At 43.7% G+C, this 27272-nt stretch overlaps 2 protein-coding genes across 2 annotated transcripts; one reads left to right on the top strand and one right to left on the bottom strand.

Annotated features, from left to right (window-relative positions):
• Positions 1-1253: 1253 nt before the first annotated feature.
• Positions 1254-17620, bottom strand: LOC142578496 (uncharacterized). Its single transcript, XM_075687876.1, has 4 exons — positions 17521-17620; positions 2908-3204; positions 2121-2744; positions 1254-1291 (listed from the first exon to the last, which is right to left on the bottom strand). Exons 1-4 carry the CDS (start codon positions 17618-17620, stop codon positions 1254-1256), a joined length of 1059 nt encoding a protein of 352 aa, XP_075543991.1.
• On the top strand, positions 16370-21503 carry LOC142578495 (uncharacterized). The gene is made up of 4 exons (XM_075687875.1): positions 16370-16749; positions 17957-18062; positions 21062-21282; positions 21433-21503. Exons 2-4 carry the CDS (start codon positions 18049-18051, stop codon positions 21501-21503), a joined length of 306 nt encoding a protein of 101 aa, XP_075543990.1. The 5' UTR covers positions 16370-16749; positions 17957-18048.
• Positions 21504-27272: the final 5769 nt, after the last annotated feature.

Here is a 27272-nt window from a genome sequence, read left to right as displayed (position 1 = left end):
CTGTTTGTTTGCTGTCGACACAGGTGTAAGGATGAGGAACTCTGTTAGCTGCACTCAAAAAGACAACATTTGGCTCCCTACCTATGTGGAAAAGGCTCAATTCAAAAGATTGAAAGAAATCAATTTTGCCTCTGCCAAAGGGAAAAAACGACAGCTTGATGATAGGATTGAGGGCACTCCTACAAACAAGAAAGCGGCAGTACGCAGAATTGATGTGCCACCAGTTTCACTAGCAGAGATGAAAGACCTGCACAGTATATGCAAGAGAACTGGTGTTGTTCCAGCATTTTTTTCCATGCTGTCTCACCATTCTGCTGCCTTCAAGGAACCAGTGCCCAAACAGCAAGTACACCTTCGAGATTTGTACACAGATGATGCTTTGCCAGATGGACTCGACACTCTCATTGACAAGGCCAACAAATTTATGAGCACACTTCACGTCACTGATGAAGCAGTGAAGTTCATTGAATCAAAAACAAAAAACCAGAGCAATTCACCAGACTGGCACCTTTACCGAGCGGGTAGAGTGACAGCCTCTGTTATGAAAACAGTCTGCCGAACAGCCATAGATAATCCTAGCCTATCATTACTGAAATCAATAAGTTACCCAGAAAAATCTATACTAAAGACTCCTGCCATGACATGGGGTTTAGAACATGAACGAGATGCGCTGAAGACATATGAAGATCATCGGAAGAAGAAGCACAAAGATTTCAAGTGCTTCAGGTCTGGACTTCACTTAAGTGAATCATATCGATTTGCCGGAGCAACACCAGACGCTCTGATTTCATGCTCGTGCTGTGGGAGAGGTGTAGCCGAAGTGAAATGCCCCTATTTGCTGCGTGATGCCTCCTCATTCACCGAGGCTAGGTCGTGTTTGATGGACATTAATGGAGTTCTGCAGCTTCCTAAGCAGCATGAGTATTTTTACCAAGTGCAAGCCCAGATGACAATATGTAAGGTTAGCTATAGTGATTTCATTGTTTGGGCTCCAGACCTTTTTCATGTGCACAGAATTAGAAGAGACAAAGAGTTCTGCGACCTGATGTTTGCAAATGCAAAGGAATTTTTCATCAGAGCAATTCTTCCCGAGCTCTTCAGCAAGTTCTTCACGCGAAAGCAGGGTGCCCCACAAAAGGAACTGCCACCAGCAGAAGTTTACTGCTTCTGTCAAGGACCAGAGACGGGGAAAATGATTGCATGCGACAACCCGTCATGCACATTTAAATGGTTTCATTTCTCATGTGTGGGGATCACACGGGCACCAAAGGCAAAGAAGTGGCATTGTCCACTATGCAAGCAAGATAAAGAAAACTAGTTCACTTGAAATTCATGCTGTATTGTTTTGGACAAGTTCCTTGAATGAACAGTAATCAATTCAATGATGGTTTAGGTACCAACCAATTCAATGAGTAAATAAACAAATGTACCACCTACAAATCAAGCATATTTTATTTACTGGGGCATTTTGCTCTCTGCTCCACACAGAGCAAAGCACATGCAAGATTGTAGCACTGCAGAGTAATGTAGTGATTTTTTTCATTCATCAGAAATGTTCTACCTTAGGCATACAGGTTGATAGAAGTGAGATTGTTCCAGTGAAAAAACTCCATGAAAATAAAAGACAGTAGTGAATAGCATGGTACGAGCAAAGATTTATGAAAGCCTCGCACACTAATAAGGCTGTGAGGTATGCAAGGCCACTTCACCACTGGCTTCCTTCAGCTCGGCAACAATTGATGGGCAAAGATTGGATAAAGCTCAGCATACAGTGACAATTTTGTCCAGTGGCGGAGCGTGATCACCGCTTCTCGGCGGGTAACGTACTCAATGGGGAGAGTGCATTTCAATATGGTAAACTTATTTCTTATGAGGCCAATAACTCGCTCCACATGAATGCGAACGTTGGCAAGTTTTCTGGTACTCTGGACTTCTTCTGCTGACAGTTGTTTTTTGCCTTTAGTGTAGGCTGGAACATGCAAACGTGCACAATAGAACCCAACACTCTCGGAGATATTAAATCCTCGGTCAGCAAGCACAACATCATCAGGGCGCAAGTTATCTAAAATTCCACAATGTTCCGTGATATGCTTATCACTGCAGCGCCCCCCCCCCCCAACCCTCTGAAATGAAGGTGACGACGTCCTGAGGAGCGATGCCGATCAGAAATTTTGCAGTGTTGCTCTGCTTGTATTGCGACCATGTCTCGCTTCTTGCCTCGTATGACGATGGCCGTTCTATTTTTATTTCAAAACAGTCAATGACTGTGGCCACATTACCTACAAAAGAATCGAAGAAAGACTGGGGCATTGTCTCCTGCAGTGTGACCCGGTCTGGCCATGAAATGTATGGCTTCAGCCGACAGTCTGCAACGTACAGCCACTTACGAAAAATGCGTGACACTGTTGCCTCTGAAACTCTAAATCTAAAGCCAAGATCAGCATTCTGCAAATTCAACTTCAGCTTCATTAGAAAGAGGACAAACTCCTGAAACTTTGACAGGGTATTGTTCACACCATGTTGGACATAGCACTCCACAAGTTTAAATAAGCCATTTAAAATGTCGAAGTTTGCCATTCCTGTGTAATACAGGACCTTGGCCTTGTTCTTCCTGAATGCTGCTTCAGTCCACTCCAGCTGGTCAATGTGGGCACGCAGGGCATAGAGATGATCATTCAGTTCATTACACTGTTGCTCCAATGCTGCAATGTCTGCCATGGTCATCTCCGCCTGTACAGCAACTCCTGAAATGAACAATGCAAACTTAGGGATCAAAGCAGACCGGTACACCAGCATGTAAACATTTCATAGTGGAGATGTAAACAAACCAAACAAAGATCCAGAGTAAACGAGATCTGCTTTTCCTACTTTTCAAAGAAACAAAAACAAAGTAATGGAGATACTGACCTGACTCATTTTCTGCAGCCTGGCCTTCACATTCAGCTCGCGGCAGTGATGGGCTGTCGTCTGCGTGTGCGTCGCCGTCGTCGTCGCCGCCGCACAGGTTTTCGGGTGGCGTTGCGGCGAGTCCAGAAGTTCCAGCCGTAGCTGCGGTCTCCGCGTCGACCTCGGTAGTCGCCAGCTTGAACCGTCGCCTCGCAGCATGCTCGTAGCGCGCACTGCCTCCATGCTTTGCTCTGTAGCCTAGCAAAAGTGTTGGTGCCCAGTCCGAGCTTGCTTCTTCCCAGAGCTTCGCTGGTCTCCCTAAAATGCATGCAAATGTGAGTCTAGCACACTGGCTACGCCTTACATGTAATAAAAGTGCAGGCTTACTTGTTACGAAGTGAGCGCCACACACTCGGATGTTTGGTAGATCGCCTTTGAGATCGGCACGCTTGATACGCGCAAGCCACAGGCTGCGTCGCTTCGAGCTAAGCGTTTTCGTTCGTTCACCTTGCCGTTCTACAACTTTCGGAAGGCGAAAAAGGTTTGTGTTTGAAGACTGCTTTCTCGAGCTGCTTTTGCTGCGATTAGCACACCCTACAACTGCGCAAATAGCCATGGCAAAGCTTTTCCATTCGCATACGACTCACAGCGTTGACAGCGCAGTCGACGTTCGGCGTGGTGCTCCAGTATGCCGGAAAACAAACTTGGCGTCTGCGGAAGTGACGTCAGTGCAAGCCATGTATTGATTCAAGCTTATCTACGATACACTTCACAAACACCTTAACACGAAGGCTGACTTTGCCAAGATTTGATAACATTAGCTGCTCCTTTTTGTACGAAATAGCAAGGATCTTGCGCGAATTCTTCTCCATCGTGTCTGCCGTGAAGACGTCTTCGCTCTGAAAACAAACACGTCTTGTCAGCTGGCACACCAAGAGCAAAGTGACAACGAGTTCTCTGCAAAAGAAAGGGAAGGGTCAAAGTGCGACGAATTTTTTAGAAACGAAAGGGGGGCCAGCAAATCGTTGACATTCCTTTGTCGCCAACGGGTGGGTGAAGCCTTTGTTGAAGTGGATAAGAGGTGTCAGCTCCACTGCTGCTTGGTTTATGCCTCAGGAACTGAAATCGCAAGGCCTTCAATATGACGTTTATCGTAATGCCCATAACGCGGAAGGTAATGTGCAATATTGGTCGTAATCTAGTAAAAGTGGTGTTGCTTAACTATTTTTATAGGTTAGATTGCTGATATCTGCCGCAACATTATCTCGCAAGCTCAAGTGCGACCTATCGGAACCATCAGAACAATTATAACGTTGTGATACGTTTCATATGCAGCTGTTCAGCGGAACGTACCTGCTAATACAGTTTTTTTACTGATGAAAGAAACCTTCACGTCACCGTTACACTAGCCATCTTCGAAGGCTGTAAGCGCTGACACGTACGCTCTTAGAAACTGTCGACAGAATATAACAATAAAAACGCATGCGTGTATCACAACTTGAAAATAAAAAAGAAAACTAGTAAACACGCAACATGGACACGGAAATCGAGTAGTTGAACTGGTAATGTCAACGCAGCCAACGCTTTCAAATGCGAACTCGCATATTTCTGGGGAGCAACTGCTATTCTTACAAAAAATTGCACGCGGTCATAATTTTCGTCCAGTCATAATGAAGGAGGAGAATGAGCAGGCGCGAGCTAGCCTTTGTCAAAGTACAAGCAAAATAACGGTCAAGAAATAAACAACGACGGAAGTAGGGTGGTTTGAAAATAACATAAGAAAGAGCAGAGTGGGGGTACTGGTCTGACATTATTTCGAAAAAAATAGAGAAATAACTAAGAACGTTAAGAATACTTGCACACGCGCGGCCACTGCTAAGGCAATGTGCTTCGCTTTCTTTCAAAGCTGGAGCGATTCATATTTCCCCTCCGGAAGGCAAACTCAAACTTCGAACAAGAACGGACTCATTGCCGTCGTCAGAGGAATCGCTGTCCGAATATTCGTCTTGCTGAGCCGCCAGTATTGATTCAAGCTTATCTACCATACACTTCACAAACACCTTAACACGAAGGCTTACTTTGCCACGATTTGATAACATTCGCTGCTGCTTTTTGTACGAAAACGCAAGGATCTTGCGCAAATTCTTCTCCATCGTCTCTGCCGTGAAGACGTCTTCGCTGTGAAAATAAACACGTCTTGTCAGCTGGCACACCAAGCGCAAAGTGAGAACGAGTTCTCCGCAAAGGAAAGGGAAGGGTCAAACTGTGACGAATTTTTTAGAAACGAAAGGGGGGCCAGCAAATCGTTGACATTCCTTTGTTGCCAGCGGGTGTGTGAAGCCTTTGTTGAAGTGGTTGAGAGGTGTCAGCTCCACTGCTACTTGGTTTATGCCTGAGGAACTGAAATCGCTAGGGCTGCAAAATGACGTCTATTGTAATGCCCATAACGCGGAAGGTAATGTGCAATATTGGTCGTAATCTAGTAGAAGTGCTGTTGCTTAACTATTTTGATAGGTTAGATTGCTGATATCTGCCGCAATATTATCTCGCAAGCTCAAGTGCGACCTATCGGAACCATCAGAGCAATTATAACGTTGTGATACGTTTCATATGCAGCTGTTCAGCGGAATGTACCTGCTAATACAGTTTTTTTACTGATGAAAGAAACATTCATGTCACCGTTACACTAGCCATTTTCGAAGGCTGTAAGCCCTGACACGTACGCTCTTAGAAACTGTCGACAGAATATAACAACAAAAACGCATGCGTGTATCAAAACTTGAAAATAAAAACGAAAACTAGTGACCACGCAACATGGACACGGAAATCGAGTAGTTGAACTGGTAATGTCAATGCAGCCAACGCTTCCAAATGCGGACTCGCATATTTCTGGGGAGCAACTGCTATCCTTACAAAAAATTGCACGCGGTCATAAGTTTCGTCCAGTCATAATGAAGGAGTAGAAAGAGCAGGCGCGAGCTAGCCTTTGTCAAAGTACAAGCAAAATAACGGTCAAGAAATAAACAAGGACGGCAGTAGGGCGGTTTAAAAATAACATAAGAAAGAGCACAGGGGCGTACTGGTCTGACATTATTTTGAAAACAATAGAGAAATAACTAAGAACGTTATGAATACTTACACCCGCGCGGCCACCGCTAAGGCAATGAGCTTCGCTTTCTGACAAGGCTGGCGCTATTCATATTTCCTTTCTTGAAGGCAAACTAAAACTTCAAACAAGAACGGACACAATGCCGTCGTCAGAGGAATCGCTGTCCGAATATTCGTCTTGCTGCACCGCCAGTATTGATGCAAGCTTATCTACCATACACTTCACAAACACCTTAACACGAAGGCTTACTTGGCCACGATTTGATAACATTAGCTGCTGCTTTTTGTACGAAATAGCAAGGATCTTCCGCAAATTCATCTGCATCGTGTCTGCCGTGAAGACGTCTTCGCTCTGAAAATGAAGACGTCTTGTCAGCTGGCACACCAAGAGCAAAGTGAGGACGAGTTCTCCGCAAAAGAAAGGGAAGGGTCAAACTGTGACGAATTTTTTAGAAACGAAAGGGGGGCCAGCAAATCGTTGACATTCCTTTGTTGCTAGCGGGTGGGTCAAGCCTTCCCATACAAAAAATACTTACTTTCTTTAGACTTTTTTTCAACTTTCTATCAACTTTATTAACATCCTATGTACTTTTACTTCCTATTAACGCTTGTTACAAGGAAGTTGGTAGGATTTGTATTTACTTTAGTTTCAAGAAAGTTTGTTAAAAGAAAGTTTAAAGGAAGTTGGTAGGCTTTGTATTTACTTTCGTTTGAAGAAAGTTTGTTAAAAGAAAGTTTAAAGAAAGTTGGTAGGCTTTGTATTCACTTTCGTTTGAAGAAAGTTTGTTAAAAGAAAGTTTAAAGGAAGTTGGAAGGCTCTGTTCTTACTTTCGTTAGAAGAAAGTTTGTTGAAAGCAAGTTTTAAAAAAGTTGATAGGCTCTGTTTTTACTTTTGTTTGCAGAAAGTTTTAAAAAAGTTGGTAGGCTGTGTTTTTACTTTTGTGTGAAGAAAGTTTGTTGCAAGAAAGTTTTAGAAAAGTTGGTAGGCTCTGTTCTTACTTTCGTTTAAAGAAAATTATACCAATTGTATTTGTTTAATTCGTTTGTTCATTTAATACTGCGATAAAGAAGCGTAACATGCAAATTGGTAATACAATAATTAGTACGAATGCCAGGGTGTCATAGAGATAATTCCTTCGTGCACTTTGAAATAAAGCAATAATAGGAGACAAAATAATTTTTTGCTGCGCATGGACATATATTTTACTTTTGCTTCAGCTGATTATATTTGCCTACACCGCCGAAATTGTCTATTTAGGACGTTTCTTCTACTATAAAAAAATACTTTTATACATTTTGAGTCCCTTTATGTCTCCGTGTGAGGCAGACACACTACCTCTGCTCCATCTAAAACAGTGGCATTATTGGACTTCTTGACATATTGTAAGGCCGTTTACTTTTGTTCGCGACGCTTTTTTGCCTTTTTCCCTTTTGACTGGGCGGATAGCTAAATTCGTGAACGAAACCACGCACACGCAGAGGACACCGCGTTTTTTAGTAGTTCGCAAAGCAACATATGACTCGGAGTTGTCGCCGTTGTCGCAGTGTTGTGGAGTGAACATGAAATCCAGAAGTCGTTCAGACGCGCTCGAACGGGCCCCGAGTTCGAAGCCTACCGCTGATTGATATTATCGCACCGATAACAAATATGGGGCGGTTCGTGCGTTTACACTTTCCCTATTGTACTAAAAAGAGTTCTGAGGCTCAAATAGACACATTTTAGCTTTCGCCAACTATACCCGCGCCAAGATCATTCCCCATCGAAGCTTAGGCACAGCGTATCCTTCCGAGTCCGTCTGCACGCTATGGACGTCAGACTCTCGAGTTTTGCAAGACGCGTAGCGCCGCCTGCCGGAGCGAAGAGGCAGTAATTATGTAGTGCGAAGCCCGACTCCCTTGCTAAGTTGCCTATGCAGCTAGCGACCGTGAAACAACGATTTAACTAGATTTTGGTCCATATGGCGAGTGTTTTGCGCATTTAACACCCAGACAGAGAGCTATGAATTTCTACGCTAGTCGGACGCGCCGCCGAACTGCCATAAAGCGCTTGCTGGCTCACTTTTCAGACTGATGGCGGAAACGACGGCAACCGCGATAGCTCCGCGCGCTACGAAGAAACGCCGCAATCGACGCTACTGTTGTGTTGTAAATTGCAGTGAACGGGAAGGACCGAATAACAACGTTCAGTTTTGCCGATTTCCATCGCGATCGTATGAAGGGGAAAGGCGAGAGCGCTGGATACGGGCCGTTCAACCTGTTGGGTAATCGGATTACTTGCATTCCCCACAACACAGCGGCTCGCATGAGAAAGTGCGACAATTTTTTTCTTCTGTAATTGTGTTGCGTAGCCATGATGGAGGACTGTGGTAACTAAGCGAAAACTCAAGAATCTGCAGCCGCCACTTCGTTGGTAACAGAAAAAAACAACGTTGCGAACCATCCTGCTTATGTGCCATCGATATCGCCGCCTTTTAACAGACGTCCGCCTCCGCTTAACTCAACAAGTGGAACGGAGAGATTTGGCAGGTCACTTTTACCAAACATTTTGGTTCGTTTATGAATTCAAAATCCTGCTCTAGAGCATTGTTGTATCGCGAACTCATTTCTACTTTCGGTATTTTGTATGTCCTGCGCCGATACAACAAGCACGCTTCGGAATGTGCTGAGCCTGCTCGACTGCGTTTTACAAATGTGAGCAATAAAGTTCGTGTAGAAGCACTGGATGAGTAATTGCGAAATAACGCACGTGTGTAAAGAAAAGAATGTCGCGTTTATTTACATTTATTTGTGCGCGCTTGTTGCTCGAAGCGTCTGCAAAAAGTTCAAATTAAGGTACTGGGCGACGCTGTAGCTCCAGCGAGAAAGAAAGATGCAGCGCGTAGGCACTGTAGGAAGCTTACTTTCGTTATGATCGCACGCTATTTGCTGCCTTGGAAAATGTTTTCTGTTTGTTGCCCTGCAAAAGGCTATGAAAGGATTTACTCTTTGTAAATAATTGCGAGACAAAACATTACGATAAAATACATAAAAATATAGGAGATACTTAATAAGTCTTGTGTTCAGGACATATTCAATATGAACCAATTTTAAATGCTTAGATTTTTATGCTGATATGCCTATAGACAAACCTGATGCTCTCTGTACTTGCGATTTGCAGCACGCCGAAGTAACACTTGAGCCTTTATTTTATATTGTACACGTACTTCGCCCTGCTGAGCTTCCTTTCCGAAGCGTGGACGGGCGGAAGAAGCTTTCCAGGTCCTTGATTTTTAGGAAACCGTGGCTCAACACAAACGAAAGAGAAGGGTCCATTGTGGCCTATGCACCTTCGCTTGCGGACAGCTCTCCTTGCACTACTCAGTTCGCGCCAAGGCTCCGATGGGGGCGCTGGTGACGGGTTTTTCCGCAGCGCCGCCTGGGCAGAGTCTGAGGTCTATCGGCCCGTCAAGGCTCAGGAATAAAGAAGTCTCACAAGGATAAATCACTGTTCTTTTCAGATTTCGCATCGGTGTTTTTAAATAAACCATTTTTTCATATTTACAGCGCCAGCACAAGCGATCAGTGCCGATGCTACGCGTCATAAACACAGGTATATGTGCTGTCGCCGAAGGCTCCCAGCACTAGCCTGCGCTTCTCTGACGAAGAGATATCACTAGGCAGACGGATCGACTGAAAGACATGTTGAATACGGACAGCAGATTTGCCTTTGTGGTACAGGCGTGAGTTTTAGTTGCTGGGCGATAGCGCATCTACCGCACTACCATGTCTGTGCGAAACGTATCGCTGGAAAACTAAAACTGCTTCTCGAGTTTAACCAATGCCTTAGTTCAATTTTACAAATTATCCTTGAACTTCAACTGGCTGGCGTGGCGCAGCGGTAGGGTACCGCATTTGAAATTTCAAGGTCGGAGGGTCGAATCCTGATAAAAGCGTTTTTTATTGTTACGTTTCTTTTATTTTTTATTGCACTAAAACGCTCACTGTTGCTTTCTGCGTTCAAAAAATATATGGGATGTCTAGGCACCGCGTATTTAACACGCTAGAGCTGTTTTTCGCGTCAGCGCCTCCCAGTACGCCGCGCCTGCCAACGCCCCAGCATCCAGAGCACGGCACTGGGTCCATAATCCGGCGCTGCACTAGGCTCTGGAAGCGTGTATATGGGCGGTGATCATTTATGTGCGCTCGGTAGGTGTCAAAGAAGCCAGTAGGCCGTCCACCATTGCAGCAAACGGACCTGCACGGACGGCGCGCTGATAGGCTCGTGTTCGCAACTAAAGTTCGCTCATGGTTCGGCTTAAGTCCCTGTACATGCTTTATAAATAAGCAAGCTTACCCAGTTACTGTAAGCCCACCAAATGGGGCCTAAATTCCTGCCCTCCCCCCGCAGGGGCGTCTGCGTAAGCAGGCGTTTGGTGTGTTGCGACACCACTGACCCGAGCACACGAGGGTTGGACCCTCCCGCGTGTAGCCGTGCGCGGCTTTGCCGTGTCCGGGGAAAGAGGGATCCTGGAGGTTGAGCCGGTGCTGGGTGTTCGGACCTTTAAGGCCCCTCGGCGGAGGCAACACACCTCTTTGGCCTCTGCTTCACGTAGACGGCACCCCCGGACTGACCCACCCGGGGGAAATCGGTAGTCGCCTCTTCCTATCTCTCTCCCCTCAAACCTTCGTCTTTATCTCTCACTTTACATCTTTCCTGTCTTCTTCTCTCTTCCATTTACTTCCTTTCTCCACGGCGGCAAGGGTTAACCTTGTGTGGATATCCTACCTTGGGTACACCATATTGGGTTATAGTGATGGCGTACGGCTGGCGTCGTGCAGGCTTGTACACAAGCTGTGCCGCGTCCCCTCGTTGGGCTCCGTGGTGGGCGGTCGGCGCTGTTGCCGAACATACACATTTTCCTATGGCAGCGCAAGCCTCTGTTGTTTATGATCGGCGTCTGAAGAGATGCCGCACCGAAGTACCATTTCAATTTTCCTTCCAAAGCAACGCCCCAACATTTCCAAAGTACTATGTAGTGCATAGTGAAAGCAACATTCCGGTAAGGAAACTCTCTCCTTTCCTGGTAGCGAAGTGTCTGAAAGACAAAATCGGACCAACATACAAAGCATCCAAAATGTCTAGCGGGGACCTCCTCCTAGAACTGAATAACAAAGATCAAGCAGATAAGCTCTCTGAACTTACCAGTATTGGCGAAGCGACAGTGACTGCTTCAGCCCACAGAACACTTAATACAAGCAGGGGAGTAATATCTGAAGAAGACTTCATTGGTTTAAGCGACGAGGAACTGCTGGAAGGTTTCCAGGAACAAAATGTCACCAAAGTACAAAGAATAGTAATCCGACGAAACGATCAAGAAATCCCCACCAAACATGTTATACTCACCTTCGGAACAAGCGTAATGCCCCCTTCACTCGATGCAGGTTATGTCAAAGTCAATGTGAGACCGTATATTCCGAATCCCAGACGGTGTTTTAAGTGTCAAAGATTTGGACATGCTTCACATGCATGCCGAGGACAAACAACTTGTGCTAAATGCAGCTCCAACGATCACCAATCAGAGAATTGCACTTCTTCGCCACATTGTGTTAACTGCAAGGGAGATCACCCAGCTTATTCGCGGTCCTGCCCTTGCTGGAAAAAAGAAAAAGAAGTCATTGCACTAACTGTTAAAGAAAAAATCTCGTTCTTCGAAGCCAGAAAAAGACTGTCGTACCTTCCCCGAAGAAGTTATGCCGATGTGACGCAGGCGGGGGCAGCGTCACAGAGGCCTCCGGAGTCCTCCGAGCCCACGCGCAGTGGTGCCGCAGTGACTCCTCCCGCCCCCGTGGTGGAAGCAGTCAGTACTGCTCCGCCCTCTTCAACGGCCCTGCAGACACCAGTCCCGCAGGGTCCTAAGATCAAGCGAACTCCAAGGCCCGAGACACGTGTCTCGGCGCCAAACTCTCGGTCCTCCAGCGCCTCAGAGAGAGCGATGGAGGTCGACACAAAAACCCCGGTGTCCTCGACACCGAAGGACAAACGCTCCCTCGAGAGCGGTAAGAGGGACAAAATCCCAATAACAACTCAAAATAAGAAGGCGATAACCTAAGGGTTATCGCTCTGTTTGTATCTGCCTTCTTCAGATCCATGTCACCTAACATCTTTCTTATCTCCCATTCACTCGTTAATATCACTTTTTACCTTTCAATTTTATAATGGCTTTTATGATCCATTGGAATTGTAGAGGTCTCTTACATAACTTAGGTGACATAAAAGACCTGTTAATAAACTTCTCTCCTGTGGCCCTGTGCTTACAGGAAACCAACCTAGGCGAAAAACACAAAAACATTTTGAAAGGTTTCACTGTTGTACGGCGCGACCGTACTCAGGCGAACCGGCTCTCAGGTGGTGTAGCCATTGTCCTGCCAGGTGGTATAGCAGCCAGAGAAGTTCCCATTAACACTCACATAGAAGCCGTTGCTGTCACCGTTTTAGCTCACAAAACCATCACCATTTGTTCAGTATACATTCCGCCGCATTTACATTTTACCGTAAGAGACCTAGAGTTAATTTTAAACCAGCTACCCGAACCATTTTTATTAGCCGGTGATTTTAATTCACATAACACGTTGTGGGGTAGTCAAACAACTGACACCAGGGGTCAAACGCTTGAAGATTTTATCCTAACAAATACCATATGCCTTTTAAACACCGGTGCGGCAACTTACTACTCCCCAAGCACAGGCGCTATGAGTTGCTTAGATCTGGCACTATGCTCTCCATCTCTCTTTGACGATTTTCAATGGAGTGTTATTGACAACCCCTATGGTAGTGACCATATTATTAAAAGAAAATCTCCTTCTCCTACCATACCATTAAGACCACCCCGTTGGAAACTCCACCTAGCAGACTGGCCTCTCTTTACTGAAAAGGCCAGTCTAGATAACATATCAGATGAGCTAACCATAGATGAAATGAATTATAGGATCACCGCCTGTATACTTGCTGCAGCAGCAGAAACAATCCCACAATCCTCTGGCCTATTAAGAAAAAATCTGAAACCCTGGTGGACGAAGGAATGTACACAAACAAAAAAACTACAAAACAAAGCGTGGGGTATCTTCCGGCGATACCCTACACAAGACAATCTACTCTCCTTCAAAAAAGCAAAAGCGAAAGCCAGGTACACACGCAGACAAGCCGTAAGACAGTCCTGGAAAAATTATGTCTCGTCTATAAATAGTTCAATAACATCCAAACGAATGTGGGATCAGGTTCGTAAGTTTAGAGGCGACTACGCTTCTTACACTATCCCCATACTATCCCCTCCAGGCACGCAAACAAATATAGACGAACAAGCAGACATATTAGGACAACACTTCTATACTATATCAAGCTCGGTAAACTATTCAGCTGCATTTCTAAAACATAAGCAATTAGCAGAAAAACTAAAGCTTCCGACCACAGGAAGTTCAGAAAGAACGTATAATGCCGCTCTAACACTACCGGAAATCAATAGAGTACTAACAACTGACAAAAAAACAGCACCTGGTCCGGACAGAGTACATTACGCGATGCTCGCTCATCTACCTCCTAATGCAGTTGAAACCTTGCTTCGTTTCTTTAATAAAATCTGGGAAACGGGAAAAATGCCGAAAGAGTGGAAGAAAGCTATCATAATCCCGTTCTTGAAAGCTGGAAAACCTCCCACAACAGCAACCAGCTATAGACCCATAGCACTCACAAGTTGTCTTGCAAAGTCCTATGAAGCCATCATCAACATAAGACTGACATACATCCTTGAAACAGAGAACATGCTAGATAACCATCAGTGTGGATACAAGAAAGGTTGCTCCAACACAGATCACCTAGTCCGGCTAGAAGACGAGATACGTGCGGCCTTTCTACACAAACAATACTGTCTCACTGTTTTCTTTGATTTAGAAAAGGCCTACGACACAACATGGAGGTTTGGTATCTTAAGGGACTTAGCAGATTTAGGAATCCGAGGTAGAATGCTCAAATGTCTAGCCGATTTCATGTCGGACCGAACATTCCAGGTGCGTTTAGGAACGGCGCTGTCACGTATATTCATCCAGGAAAATGGAGTGCCACAAGGATGCGTACTAAGTACAACACTCTTTATAGTAAAAATGAACTCTGTTAACAAAGCAATCCCCCCCTCTGTTATGCACTCCATATATGTGGATGATCTGCAAATAGCGTGCCGCGCCTCAAACTTACAAACATGTGAAAGACAGCTCCAGATAACAATTAATAAACTAACCGAGTGGGCTGAGAAAAATGGCTTCCGCTTCTCTACTCAAAAAACCGTTACTGTGCTATTCTCGCAAAAACGAGGATTGTACTTAGACCCGCTTCTAAAATTGAATGATGTCGCACTGCCGGTAAAACAGGAATGTAAATTCTTGGGAGTAATTTTTGATAAAAAACTAAACTTCCTAGCCCACATTAAAACACTCAAAATTAAGGCAAATAAAGCATTGAATATCCTAAAAGTTCTGGCTCATAAGCACTGGGGTTCCGACCGAACCTGTCTTTTACGTATTTACCGGTCTCTTGTGCGTAGCCTTTTAGACTACGGCTCCGTGGTTTACGGCTCAGCCAGGCAGTCCTACGTCCAACTCCTTGATCCAGTACATAACCTTGGATTACGACTGGCAAGTGGTGCCTACAGAACGTCACCCATTCAAAGTTTATATGTTGAGTGTAATGAACCCTCATTACAGCAGCGCAGAGCCTTATTAACATTCTCGTACCTACTCAGAATTCAGTCATCACCGCAACACATATGCTTCAACATCCTCACACAGTGCAACTCACGCTTACACTACACAAATAAACCGAACATGATTAGGCCACTTCTCCTGCGGTATGAGAAATACTGTCAGGATTATGACATCCCCCATGAAGTCCTCCAGGTCGCCAAGAAACCACAACGGTTGGCCCCATGGTACAATTTCACGCAGTTGTGTGACTGGACATTAACACATATAAAAAAAAGAAACACTCCACATGAACACATCATGCAAGAATTCCGTGCTCTTCAAGACAAGTATCAAAATCACATGGAATTCTACACGGATGGCTCCAAAACAAAAGAACACGTGGGTGTAGGGGCCGTAACAGAAAATTGGGAAACAAGTGTCCGTCTACCAATACATGCTTCTGTTTTCACTGCTGAAGTTTATGCTGTATGGGTTGCAGTTAAAAAGATTATCACTGGCAAGCACAAAAACACAGTCATATACACTGATTCCTTAAGTACACTGAAGGCTCTACATCTGAAATCTGAGTGTGAACCCCTGATAGGAGACATTTTAAACATGTTGGTGCTTAACGAATACGGGAGGTCAATTCGTTTCTGCTGGGTCCCGAGCCATGTTGGGATACCAGGTAACGAAGCAGCTGATAGATGTGCATTGATGGCAGCGCACAAAGATATTACAAACACGACACTCCCATATAGTGATAGCATCCGTGCAATTAGAAAAGCCTTCACGGTAAAATGGCAACGCGAATGGGACCATTGTACTGACAACAAGCTACATCTCACGAAACCCATAGTTGGCGAGTGGAAGTCGTGTTATCATCAAGAGCGGTTCATCGAAGTAGTTTTATGCCGGCTACGCATTGGGCACACACACCTCACACACAATTACTTACTTACGAAAGAAGACACACCAACATGCGAGAAATGTCAACAGCCACTAACAGTTATGCACATATTACTCACATGTACGCAGACTGAAACACACAGACGAACACTTTTGCACAAATTATATCAACTACACATACCTTTACACCCTGCTCTGATTTTAGGTGATGATCCGCTAGTCCCATTATGTGACGTCCGTAAATTTCTACATGACACTGGATTTTTACATAAAATATAGGTTATTAACAAAGCCTTTTCCTTCACAAACAGGATTGTAAAATACCTCGTGTTTGGCGCAGCATAGCCTTAGCTGCTTTTGCGCCATTAAACCCCATTTAACTAACTAACTAATTCCTGCCCTCCTCCCAGCTGCGGCTTCCTTTTAGTAACAAAATCTGATCTCGAAGGCGGTGCTTTTGAAAACTGCATGCGCCTAAAGCGGATGGGAATCTTGGAGGCAATATCCACTTCGTTTCTTTTTTTCTTCTTATATACATTTCCTTAAACTTCGTATCACAAAGTGCATACTTTTACAAATTACACACTTTTCAAACCTACCAAATTCGTTAAAAGGTCTCTACCGATTCTTATTAGGAAAAAACACGGAATTTTCTCATTTACGTTACATTTTTCAAAGAACCGCAGTGTGGCGCCACTGCAGTATTTGTTTGGTTCACAGATCACGTTGGTTGTACAAAGTGCTCGTCGCTGTAAGGCGGTAGTGGAATTATGTTTTAGAAGTGCCTAGACAAAATGTGCACCTTGTCGTGTGCATTAACCATCGCAAAACCTTCCGGACTCGTGTAACGACATTAGTTCGCCGTGTGTTGCGTGCGATCCACTAGTGTCGACAGTGAGTGTCCTACTGCAGCGCCCGCCCGTCCGAGCTACCTTTGTTCTGCCGAGCTGCCCGCCCGCGCTCTCGTGAAAAGTCTGGTACTGGGGCTTCGAATCATAGTGTGTGGAAGACTTTGTTGAAGGTGGTGATTTTGCGGAGCTGGAGTTCATCGAAAGTTCTACAGTGCTTGCGCCAGAAAAACGTCGGTGCCACGGTACGGGTGAGACGAAGAAGCGTTTGCTGACTACGTCTTGAAAGGTAAGCAAGTTGGGCGCTTGCACGCATTCTTGAAGCTTATGGTCCATGTAATGAGAGTCCTGTAACTAGCCAGAGCAGAGCGCTTTCTGATCGCAGGTTGCCCATGTTGCTGTGTTCATTTAGCAAGCAATTTGACGAAAGCTTCGTCTGATGTTGCAGCGTACTAGTATTCTTCTGTGAAGTATATGCTACCCGCATTGATTGCTATGACTGAATAGGCGCACAATTAAGAAAACACTGAAAGTTGCTCTTTGCTCGGTAGTTTCCTGGCAAAAAATTCTTCGTTATGTCGGCGTTCCCGCAATTAGAGTACATGTGTAATGTATACGTTGATGTGTGATGGGCTTCGCGCTTTGGCACACGATAGCTAAGTTTGACGATTGAGCAGATATAGCCTTGTATGAAGATGTTTGTACGTATGCAGTTGGGTTTGAAGGTCTGCGTCGCGAGAACCTGCCTGTATCGTTCATGTTCTTGAGTGTCTTCGCGAATTTATCTGTGAACCGGAGCAGATATCGGCCGATAGTACAATGACAAGGTTTCTTTTTATTCGAGACATTTCAGTGAGACGCTGGCCTTCTTTATATATAAATAACTGGATGTCCGCTCTTGGCGCCGATAGTACAATGACAAGGTTTCTTTTTAATCGAGACATTTCAGTGAGACGCTGGCCTTCTTTATATATAAATAACTGGATGTCCGCTCTTGGCAATCGTAGGTTAGGGCTAGTGCATAATAAAGTAAGGACTGCGATTTTTTAGCGATGCTTACCGCTCGATTCTATGCCACTCTTGTCGCCCACCGCTAACGGCCGGCTAACAAGGGCCGAGGCGTCGGTCAGACCACTAACGGATAGCGAAAACAATAGCATCGCTACGAAATCGCGGCCTAGCTTTCAGAATGCTTCTCATGTGCTCAATATTTTTTTTCTTAATCCAATGCTCTGTGTTTTACTATATATTCGAGTTTTGTTGATGATCGTCCTAGTCGTCCGTTGTTGCTGCTGATTTCGTTCCTTCCTGAAATTTCACTTGTTACAAAATAGCAGTGTAAACCACCTGAGATATAACGAAAAGAAATTTGTACAACCAGACATAGATTGATGCTGCTGGCTATGTGAGGCACTCATTGCAATTCTACATGACACTGGTAAATCACAAATTTCCTCCTTCACAGTACAATAAACAATCATTTCTTCCTGTTGAAGGCTATGCAGGTTTTGGAGGCATCCCTACACCCCGCAGGAACCTGCTGCACTGCTGAAAGCTGGGAAGCACAACGATAAAGCACCTGATCTGCATGCTTTCACAAAGGTGCGTACAAAACTGTCGCTACCTTGTGAGTTGTAGGATACGTTTGTGCAGTATGCAATCATTTTACTGTATGTGCCATTTTCGGGATTTCTAGTGGCAGATCACTTGAATTTTATCTTTTGGTGATCTGGAATGCCCTCAGTTTAATCAACTTACCAAAGTAGCCTCCTCTGAGTTGCATATAATTGGGGAGGGGGGCTTAAGTAATTATGCATGATATACTCCATACAGGCTCTATAAATATCTAGCCAAATTGCCTTTATAAGAACGTAGTTGAGATGCATGAGGTGTCCAGACGTGTATAATTTTTATCTTTTCATTATGCAGTCTTATGGAGTTAAATTCTCACACTATTGCCTGTGTGCCTATATTCTTCCCTCCAATCGGTCACACTTATGTATTGCATGCCATACTTCACCTGCTAAATACATTTGCATAAAATAATGTTTTCTGGCTTTATTATGTAGCTGCTGAATTCCTAGTCAGTATGAGTGTTCAATTCCTCAAACTTATAACAAATCATTAACCTTTTGCTGTTAGAAGCTCACAATGAGTCTCAAGTGCAGGTTCGTTTCAGGCTGGAAGCTGGTCTCCTTTATACATTACAGAAATTTGAGTTGGTAACATGCTATAGGAAACTGATGAATCATATAGCAACCAGCCCAATGCAGTAGTTGCGAACCATACCATGACAGCACAGCTCAATGCTGACAATTCACTGTTACATTGCCATAATTTTTCTCAATTTCCTTGCCCTTTTTCAGTTGGCATGGGCTAAAGCTTGTTCTGTGCAATTACTTATGTGTAATGCGAAGAAGTGATTTTACTTTCCCTCAGATTTACCAAGATGTCGCAAGAAGGCTTGCTTTAAGCTCAAGCTGCCTTGCACTTAATTTTTGAACTATTCACTTTTTGTTATAGTGCAATTATTTGTTGCACTTCTTATCAAATTGAGGTTTCATACTGCGAATAATGCACTCTAGAGCACCTAGAAGAATGTGTTCTGCTACCCACATACATGGTTTAGGCAAAAAGTGCCTTAATGCTTTCGCCAAAAGTTCTATCATTGAGAGTTTGATGGAAGCTTGTCTGGTCGCGATGGAACATGACAAAGAATGACATAGACTAATCAAATAAAACTTTAAAAGCTAGACAGTTTGGCGTCTATTCGAAAGCCTTATTCTCAATGGGGCACAAAGTAGAAGTGCCTACTTAGTAGGTTTTAGCATGTGACGCATCCATCGCGCATAACATGGAGAGGGTTCCTTCGTTTTGATAAGTGTGTGTCCTGTTGATTGTATATCTAGAGAACCCACAGGTACAGGTGTGGCTTCCAGTTTCTTTCCTGGCCAATTGCACTAGAGTTCATGCAGTCATTGTTGTGCTTAATAATTGCTGCATGCTCTGCCAAAGCATTCGATGCCACGAGTTGCCATTTGCTTCAAGCAAAGTGCTTTTCAGTTGCATGTCTGCCAAAGTTCAATCTAGCCGAGAAAATAGAAATTTACATGCACATTATACTTTTGAGTATAGGGCAAGTAATTGTGGAACCTTGCTGTAAATGTACATATAGATTTCTTTCATTATGCATTCTGTGTATTTAATTTGTTCGATTACTGTTTTTGAAATTTGATCATAACTCTATTCAATATGCAGAATTTCTTCTAAATACTTGTTCAGCAGTAATCTGTCAAAGAGAACGTAGCATACTCTTTGTAAGACACTATGGTTATGGACATTCATGAGCTGATAAGTATGCAAGGATGGGTTTCTTGCCTCATGTTGGTTTTACGAGCTTAGAGGCAAAAAACTCATTCTTGCATACTCACCTCATTCAAAGCTAGTGAAGTGAGGTATTTTCAATTTGGGCTTCAAAAACTACTTCAATTCCATTACATTGATTGCAGGTGCAGTTAATTCTGCTTCCATAAAAAAAAATGAGCTACTTCATTTCTGAACCAAGCAGCACGACTTTCAGAAGCTCCTAGCCCACCTCACAAAACAGACACTAAATGAAACATTAAGACATCTTAGTCATATAAGTTATTCCTTCAAAACTCCTTTCTTCATTTATTTGGTAGCAAACCTTTGGTTAAAGAAAATGAAACCAAACACACACATGCAAGTTTGGCTGTTGCCAACCACCTGAGTGTGAACTAGCTAGTCTGCACGAGCCTAGAATATTTGTGACGTGATTGTAAGATGCTGCACATGCAGACAGTACACTGATATGTGGATAAAACGCTGTTGGCACTAACCAGTGCAATGCAATATGTTGTTGCAGAGATCTTGTATAGTCCTGAATGATGTTCACTTAGTCAAGTTCAACACCATTATTTCAAAGGCTGTAAGATAGTTTCAGCCTGACACTCCATCTGGCATACCCTTCCGACACCTTGCTCATCAAAGCCACTAGCATGGTGAGCTGCCATTGATGTTGATGCTATAAGGACCAATGTGCAATCTGCTGCAGCAATGCATGATAGGGAGAGCAGAATACGTACGAACAAATGGGCTGGAGCCAGGAGCAGTTCTTATTTTAATGTGTGTGGCTGAAAGAGTTGAAGTGCCCCAAATGAAAAACTGGCTAGTTAGGACGAAAGATGGGTTGGTGGCAAAGCTTACATAATTGCTGGAATTCGCTGCTGAGGTGACATAAAATAAAGTCGAAACATGAAACACTTCACTTCTGAAGAGTGAAATGGGGTAGCAATTGTTGCAAGTTTTACGTGAGCTGGAAAGTCTAGATGCAGCAATATGCCGAATGAAGCCATCACATTTCTTTTGCATCCTGACTCACTGGAAGTGTTTAGAGACCTATAGATATAAACCACAGCTTTTGTTGCAAAGTCACCTATGTTATTGTATCATAGAATGACTTCCTACAATAGACCATCTAAGTAAGAAATTATTCTTTCCGAATATTATAGCAAAGGAAAAACAAGTGTTTTAGTTACAAAGCATAAAAACGAGAACTAATGTTTGCTTTTCGTTTTCAGGTGGACCTTGGGTAAGAAATCCTCCTTGATGAGGCCACACTGGCACGACTGCAGCGAGACGCAAAAACTCAGGCTAAAGATGTGCACGGGGCCTCCTGAAGGTTCTTTTCAGCCCAGAAGAGTTAGAGAGCACAAATCTCTATTTGGGCGGCATTCCAAAGCCCACAAGGATGTCCCTGAAAAAGAGGCTTTGGACCCAAGGCGTGAGAACGCCATTCTGAGTATGTGTGACAGCGCAGACAACTAAATGTTTGCTTTAATTCGTAATTTGAAGTTAAAATCTTGTGGATCACCCCTTTGTGCCGTCCTACCCAGATACACTAACAGAGACATAAGGCTCAACTAACTCTTTACTTTTTCTCTTCCCTTAGGCTACACAGCAAGGCACTTCGACACAGCGGAGATCAAAAACATGTCATTGATGCTTGCACATAGGTTTTGAAATGTGCTAAATAAATGTTAATTTTCAAAAAGATTGGAGTGTTTTGTTCATAGGCAAGTACATTTATATATACTACCCATGTTGAAGGTTACATTGGAACAGCACCACAATACCAGAGAAATTTGCTTAAATGTCACCAGCACATTTAAAGCATACTAAAATAGTTGCTAGAATGTTTCTAGGGGGAGCAACAGAAAGTTGGTAGAATGTTACTAGGCCGTTTCTAGGTCGAGTTATAGAAAGTTGCTAAGATGTTTCTAGATCAAGCAACAGAACGTTAGCAGAATGTTGCTAAAAAGTTTCTAGACCGAGCGACAGAAAGTTACTAAGATGTTTCTAGATCGAGCAATAGAAAGTTAGTAGAATGTTACTAAAATGTTTCTAAGAAGTATGAAAATGGTCGATAAATCCTGCTTTTAGTGTCTAAAGGATGTTCATTCATTGTCTAAAGAAAGTTTGTAAAAAGGGTTTCAATTGAATATCGGTCGCCAATAGTCGATAGGATGTTGGTATGAAGTATATAAGAAGTTTGAAAACGGTCTAAAAAAATTCAATAGACTGTCGGTAGGTTCTAGTAACATTTGTCTAAAGAAAGTTTATTGAAAGTTACTAGAATTTTGTGTAAGGGTTTGTTGAAGTGGTTGAGAGGTGTGAGCTCCACTGCTGCTTGGTTTATGCCTGAGGAACTGAAATCGCTAGGCCTGCAAAATGACGTTTATTGTAATGCCCATAACGCAGAAGGTAATGTGCAGTATTGGGCGTAATCTAGTAAAAGTGCTGTTGCTTAACTATTTTGATAGGTTAGATTGCTGATATCTGCCGCAACATTATCTCGCAAGCTCAAGTTCGACCTATCGGAACAATCAGAGCAATTATAACGTTGTGATACGCTTCATATGCAGCTGTTCAGCGGAATGTACCTGCTAATACAGTTTTTTAATGATGAAAGGAACATTCATGTCACCGTTACGCTAGCCATTTTCGAAGGCTGTAAGCCCTGACACGTACGCTCTTAGAAACTGTCGACAGTATATAACAATAAAAACGCATGCGTGCCTCAAAACTTGAAAATAAAAAAGAAAGCTAGTAACCACGCAACATGGACACGGAAATCGAGTAGTTGAACTGGTAATGTCACTGCAGCCAACGCTTCCAAATGCGGACTCGCATATTTCTGGAGAGCAACTGCTTTCCTTAAAAAATTGCACGCGTACATAATTTTCGTCCAGTCATAAGGAAGGAGGAGAATGAGCAGGCGCGAGCTAGCCTTTGTCAAAGTACAAGCAAAATAACGGTCAAGAAATAAACAAGGAAGGAAGTAGGGTGGTTTGAAAATACCATAAGAAAGAGCAGAGTGGGGGTACTGGTCTGACATTCATTCGAAAATAATAGTGAAATAATTAGTAACGTTAAGAATACTTACACACGCGCGGCCACTGCTAAGGCAATGTGCTTCGCTTTCTGACAAAGCTGGCGCTATTCATATTTCCCCTCCGGAAGACAAACTCAAACTTCAAACAAGAACGGACACAATGCCGTCGTCAGACGAATCGCTATCCGAATATTCGTCTTGCTGCGCCGCCAGTATTGATTCAAGCTTATCTACCATACACTTCACAAACACCTTAACACGAAGGCTTACTTTGCCACGATTTGATAACACTAGCTGCTGCTTTTTGTACGAAATAGCAAGGATCTTGCGCAAATTCTTCTCCATCGTGTCTGCCTTGAAGACGTCTTCGCTCTGAAAACAAACACGTCTTGTCAGCTGGCACACCAAGAGCAAATTGAGAACGAGTTCTCCGCAAAAGAAAGGGAAAGGTCAAACTGTGACGAATTTTTTAGAAACGAAAGGGGGGCCAGCAAATCGTTGACATTCCTTTGTTGCCAGCGGGTGGGTGAAGCCTTTGTTGAAGTGGTTGAGAGGTGTCAGCTCCACTGCTGCTTGGTTTATGCCTGAGGAACTGAAATCGCTAGGCCTGCAAACTGACGTTTATTGTAATGCCCATAACGCAGAAGGTAATGCGCAATATTGATCGTAATCTAATAAATGTGCTGTTGGTTAACTATTTTGATAGGTTAGATTGCTGATATCTGCCGCAACATTATCTCGCAAGCTCAAGTGCGACCTATCGGAACCAACAGAGCAATTATAACGTTCATATACGCTTTATATGCAGCTGTTCAGCGGAATGTACCTGCTAATACAGTTTTTTTAATGATGAAAGAAACATTCATGTCACCGTTACACTAGCCATTTTCGAAGGCTGTAAGACCTGACACGTACGCTCTTAGAAAATGTCGACGGAATATAAAAATAAAAACGCATGCGTGTCTCAAAACTTGAATATAAAAAAGAAAACTAGTAGCCACGCAACATGGACACGGAATTCGAGTAGTTGAACTGGTAATGTCAATGCAGCCAACGCTTCCAAATGCGAACTCGCATATTTCTGGGGAGCAACTGCTATCATTAAAAAAATTCCACGCGTAAATAATTTTCGTCCAGTCATAAGGAAGGAGGAGAATGAGCAGGTGCGAGCTAGCCTTTGTCAAAGTACAAGCAAAATAACGGTCAAGAAATAAACAAGGACGGCAGTAGGGCGGTTTGAAAATAACATAAGAAAGAGCTGAGGGGGGGTACTGGTCTGACATTCATTCGAAAATAATAGTGAAATAAATAAGAACGTTAAGAATACTTACACACGCGCGGCCACTGCTAAGGCAATGTGCTTTGCTTTCTGACTAAGCTGGCGCTATTCATATTTCCCTTCCGGAAGGCAAACTCAAACTTCAAACAAGAACGGACACAATGCCGTCGTCAGAGGAATCGCTGTCCGAATATTCGTCTTGCTGCGCCGCCAGTATTGATTCAAGCTTATTAACCATACACTTCACAAACACCTTAACACGAAGGCTTACTTTGCCACGATTTGATAACATTAGCTGCTGCTTTTTGTACGAAATAGCAAGGATCTTGCGCAAATTCTTCTCCATCGTGTCTGCCGTGAAGACGTCTTTGCTCTGAAAATAAACACGTCTTGTCAGCTGGCACACCAAGAGCAAAGTGAGAACGAGTTCTCCGCAAAAGAAAGGGACGGGTCAAACTGTGACGAATTTTTTAGAAACGAAAGGGGGGCCAGCAAATCGTTGACATTCCTTTGTTGCCAGCGGCTGGGTGAAGCCTTTGTTGAAGTGGTTGAGAGGTGTCAGCTCCACTGCTGCTTGGTTTATGCCTGAGGAACTGAAATCGCTAGGCCTGCAAACTGACGTTTATTGTAATGCCCATCACGCAGAAGGTAATGCGCAATATTGGTCATAATCTAGCAAATGTGCTGTTGCTTAACTATTTTTATAGGTTAGATTGCTGATACCTTCCGCAACATTATCTCGCAAGCTCAAGTTCGACCTATCGGAACCATCAGAGCAATTATAACGTTGTGATACGTTTCATATGCAGCTGTTCAGCGGAATGTACCTGCTAATATAGTTTTTTTAGTGATGAAAGAAACATTCATGTCACCGTTACGCTAGCCATTTTCGAAGGCTGTAAGCCCTGACACGTACGCTTTTAGAAACTGTCGACAGAATATAACCATAAAAACGCATGCGTGTCTCAAAACTTGAAAATAAAAAAGAAAACTAGTAACCACGCGACATGGACACGCAAACCGAGTAGTTGAACTGGAAATGTCAATGCGGCCAACGCTTTCAAATGCGGACTCGCATATTTCTGGGGAGCAACGGCTATCCTTAAAAAAATTGCACGCGTACATAATTTTCGTCCAGTCATAAGGAAGGAGGAGAATGAGCAGGCGCGAGCTAGCCTTTGTCAAAGTACAAGCAAAATAACGGTCAAGAAATAAACAAGGACGGAAGTAGGGTGGTTTGAAAATAACATAAGAAAGAGCAGAGTGGGGGTACTGGTCTGACATTCTTTCGAAAATAATAGTGAAATAACTAAGAACGTTAAGAATACTTACACACGCGCGGCCACTACTAAGGCAATGTGCTTCGCTTTCTGACAAAGCTGGCGCTATTCATATTTCCCCTCCGCAAGGCAAACTCAAACTTCAAACAAGAACGGACACAATGCCGTCGTCAGAGGAATCGCTGTCCGAATATTCGTCTTGCTACGCCGCCAGTATTGATTCAAGCTTATCTACCTTACACTTCACAAACACCTTAACACGAAGGCTTACTTTGCCACGATTTGATAACGTTAGCTGCTGCTTTTTGTACAAAATAGCAAGGATCTTGCGCAAATTCAAAAACACGTCTTGTCAGCTGGCACACCAAGAGCAAAGTGAGAAGGAGTTCTCCGCAAAAGAAAGGGACGCGTCAAACTGTGACGAATTTTTTAGAAACGAAAGGGGGGCCAGCAAATCATTCACATTCCTTTGTTGCCAGCGGGTGGGTGAACCCTTTGTTGAAGTGGTTGAGAGGTGTCAGCTCCACTGCTGCTTGGTTTATGCCTGAGCAACTGATATCGCTAGGCCTGCAAAATGACGTTTATTCTAATGCCCATAACGTAGAAGGTAATGCGCAATAGTGGTCGTAATCTAGTAAAAGTGCTGTTGCTTAACTATTTTTGTAGGTTAGATTGCTGATATCTGCCGCAACATTATCTCGCAAGCTCAAGTGCGGCCTATCGGAACCATCAGAGCAATTATAACGTTCTGATACGCTTCATATGCAGCTGTTCAGCGGAATGTACCTGCTAATACAGTTTTTTTAATGATGAAAGAAACATTCATGTCACTCTTACACAAGCCATTTTCGAAGGCTGTAAGCCCTGACACGTACGCTCTTAGAAACTGTCGACAGAATATAACAATAAAAACGCATGCGTGTCTCAAAACTTGAAAATAAAAAAGAAAACTAGTAACCACGCAAAACGGACACGGAAATCGAGTAGTTGAACTGGTAATGTCACTGCAGCCAACGCTTCCAATTGCGGACTCGCATATTTCTGGGGAGCAACTGCTATCCTTAAATAAATTGCACGCGTACATAATTTTCGTCTAGTCATAAGGAAGGAGGAGAATAAGGAGGCGCGAGCTAGCCTTTGTCAAAGTACAAGCAAAATAACGGTCAAGAAATAAACAAGGACGGCAGTAGGGCGGTTTGAAAATAACATAAGAAAGAGCTGAGGGGGGGTACTGGTCTGACATTCATTCGAAAATAATAGTGAAATAACTAAGAACGTTAAGAATACTTACACACACGCGGCCACGGCTAAGGCAATGTGCTTCGCTTTCTGACAAAGCTGGCGCTATTCATATTTCCCCTCCGGAAGGCAAACTCAATCTTCAAACAAGAACGGACACAATGCCGTCGTCAGAGGAATCGCTGTCCGAATATTCATCTTTCTGCGCCGCCAGTATTGATTCAAGCTTATCTACCATACACTTCACAAACACCTTAACACGAAGGCTTACTTTGCCACGATTTGATAACATTAGCTGCTGCTTTTTGTGCGAAATAGCAAGGATCTTGCGCAAATTCTTCTCCATCGTGTCTGCCGTGAAGACGTCTTCGCTCTGAAAAGAAACACGTCATGTCAGCTGGCACACCAAGAGCAAATTGAGAACGAGGTCTCCGCAAAAGAAAGGGAAGGGTCAAACTGTGACGAATTTTTTAGAAACGAAAGGGGGGCCAGCAAATCGTTGACATTCCTTTGTTGCCAGCGGGTGGCTGAAGCCTTTGTTGAAGTGGTTGAGAGGTGTCTGCTCCACTGATGCTTGGTTTATGCCTGAGGAACTGAAA

This window comes from Dermacentor variabilis, chromosome 4 (genome assembly GCF_050947875.1).
Source record: "Dermacentor variabilis isolate Ectoservices chromosome 4, ASM5094787v1, whole genome shotgun sequence".
In the NCBI taxonomy this organism is placed as follows: Eukaryota; Metazoa; Arthropoda; class Arachnida; order Ixodida; family Ixodidae; genus Dermacentor; species Dermacentor variabilis.
The sequence above is the reverse complement of the archived record's forward strand: the minus strand, read 5'-3'. Positions and strand labels throughout refer to the sequence as shown.

Excerpts from the sequence above, each read along its gene's own strand:
- LOC142578495 (XM_075687875.1), top strand. Across the intron at positions 21,283-21,432 it reads GCGTGAGAACGCCATTCTGA|GCTACACAGCAAGGCACTTC; the intron begins GTATGTGTGACA and ends CTCTTCCCTTAG.
- LOC142578496 (XM_075687876.1), bottom strand. The coding sequence starts at position 17,620 with ATGCTATTGTTTTCGCTATCCGTTAGTGGTCTGACCGACGCCTCGGCC. Across the intron at positions 3,205-17,520 it reads GAGTGGCATAGAATCGAGCG|GGAGACCAGCGAAGCTCTGG; the intron begins GTAAGCATCGCT and ends CATGCATTTTAG. Across the intron at positions 1,292-2,120 it reads CGTCACCTTCATTTCAGAGG|TGGACAATGCCACTTCTTTG; the intron begins GTTGGGGGGGGG and ends TTGCTTGCATAG.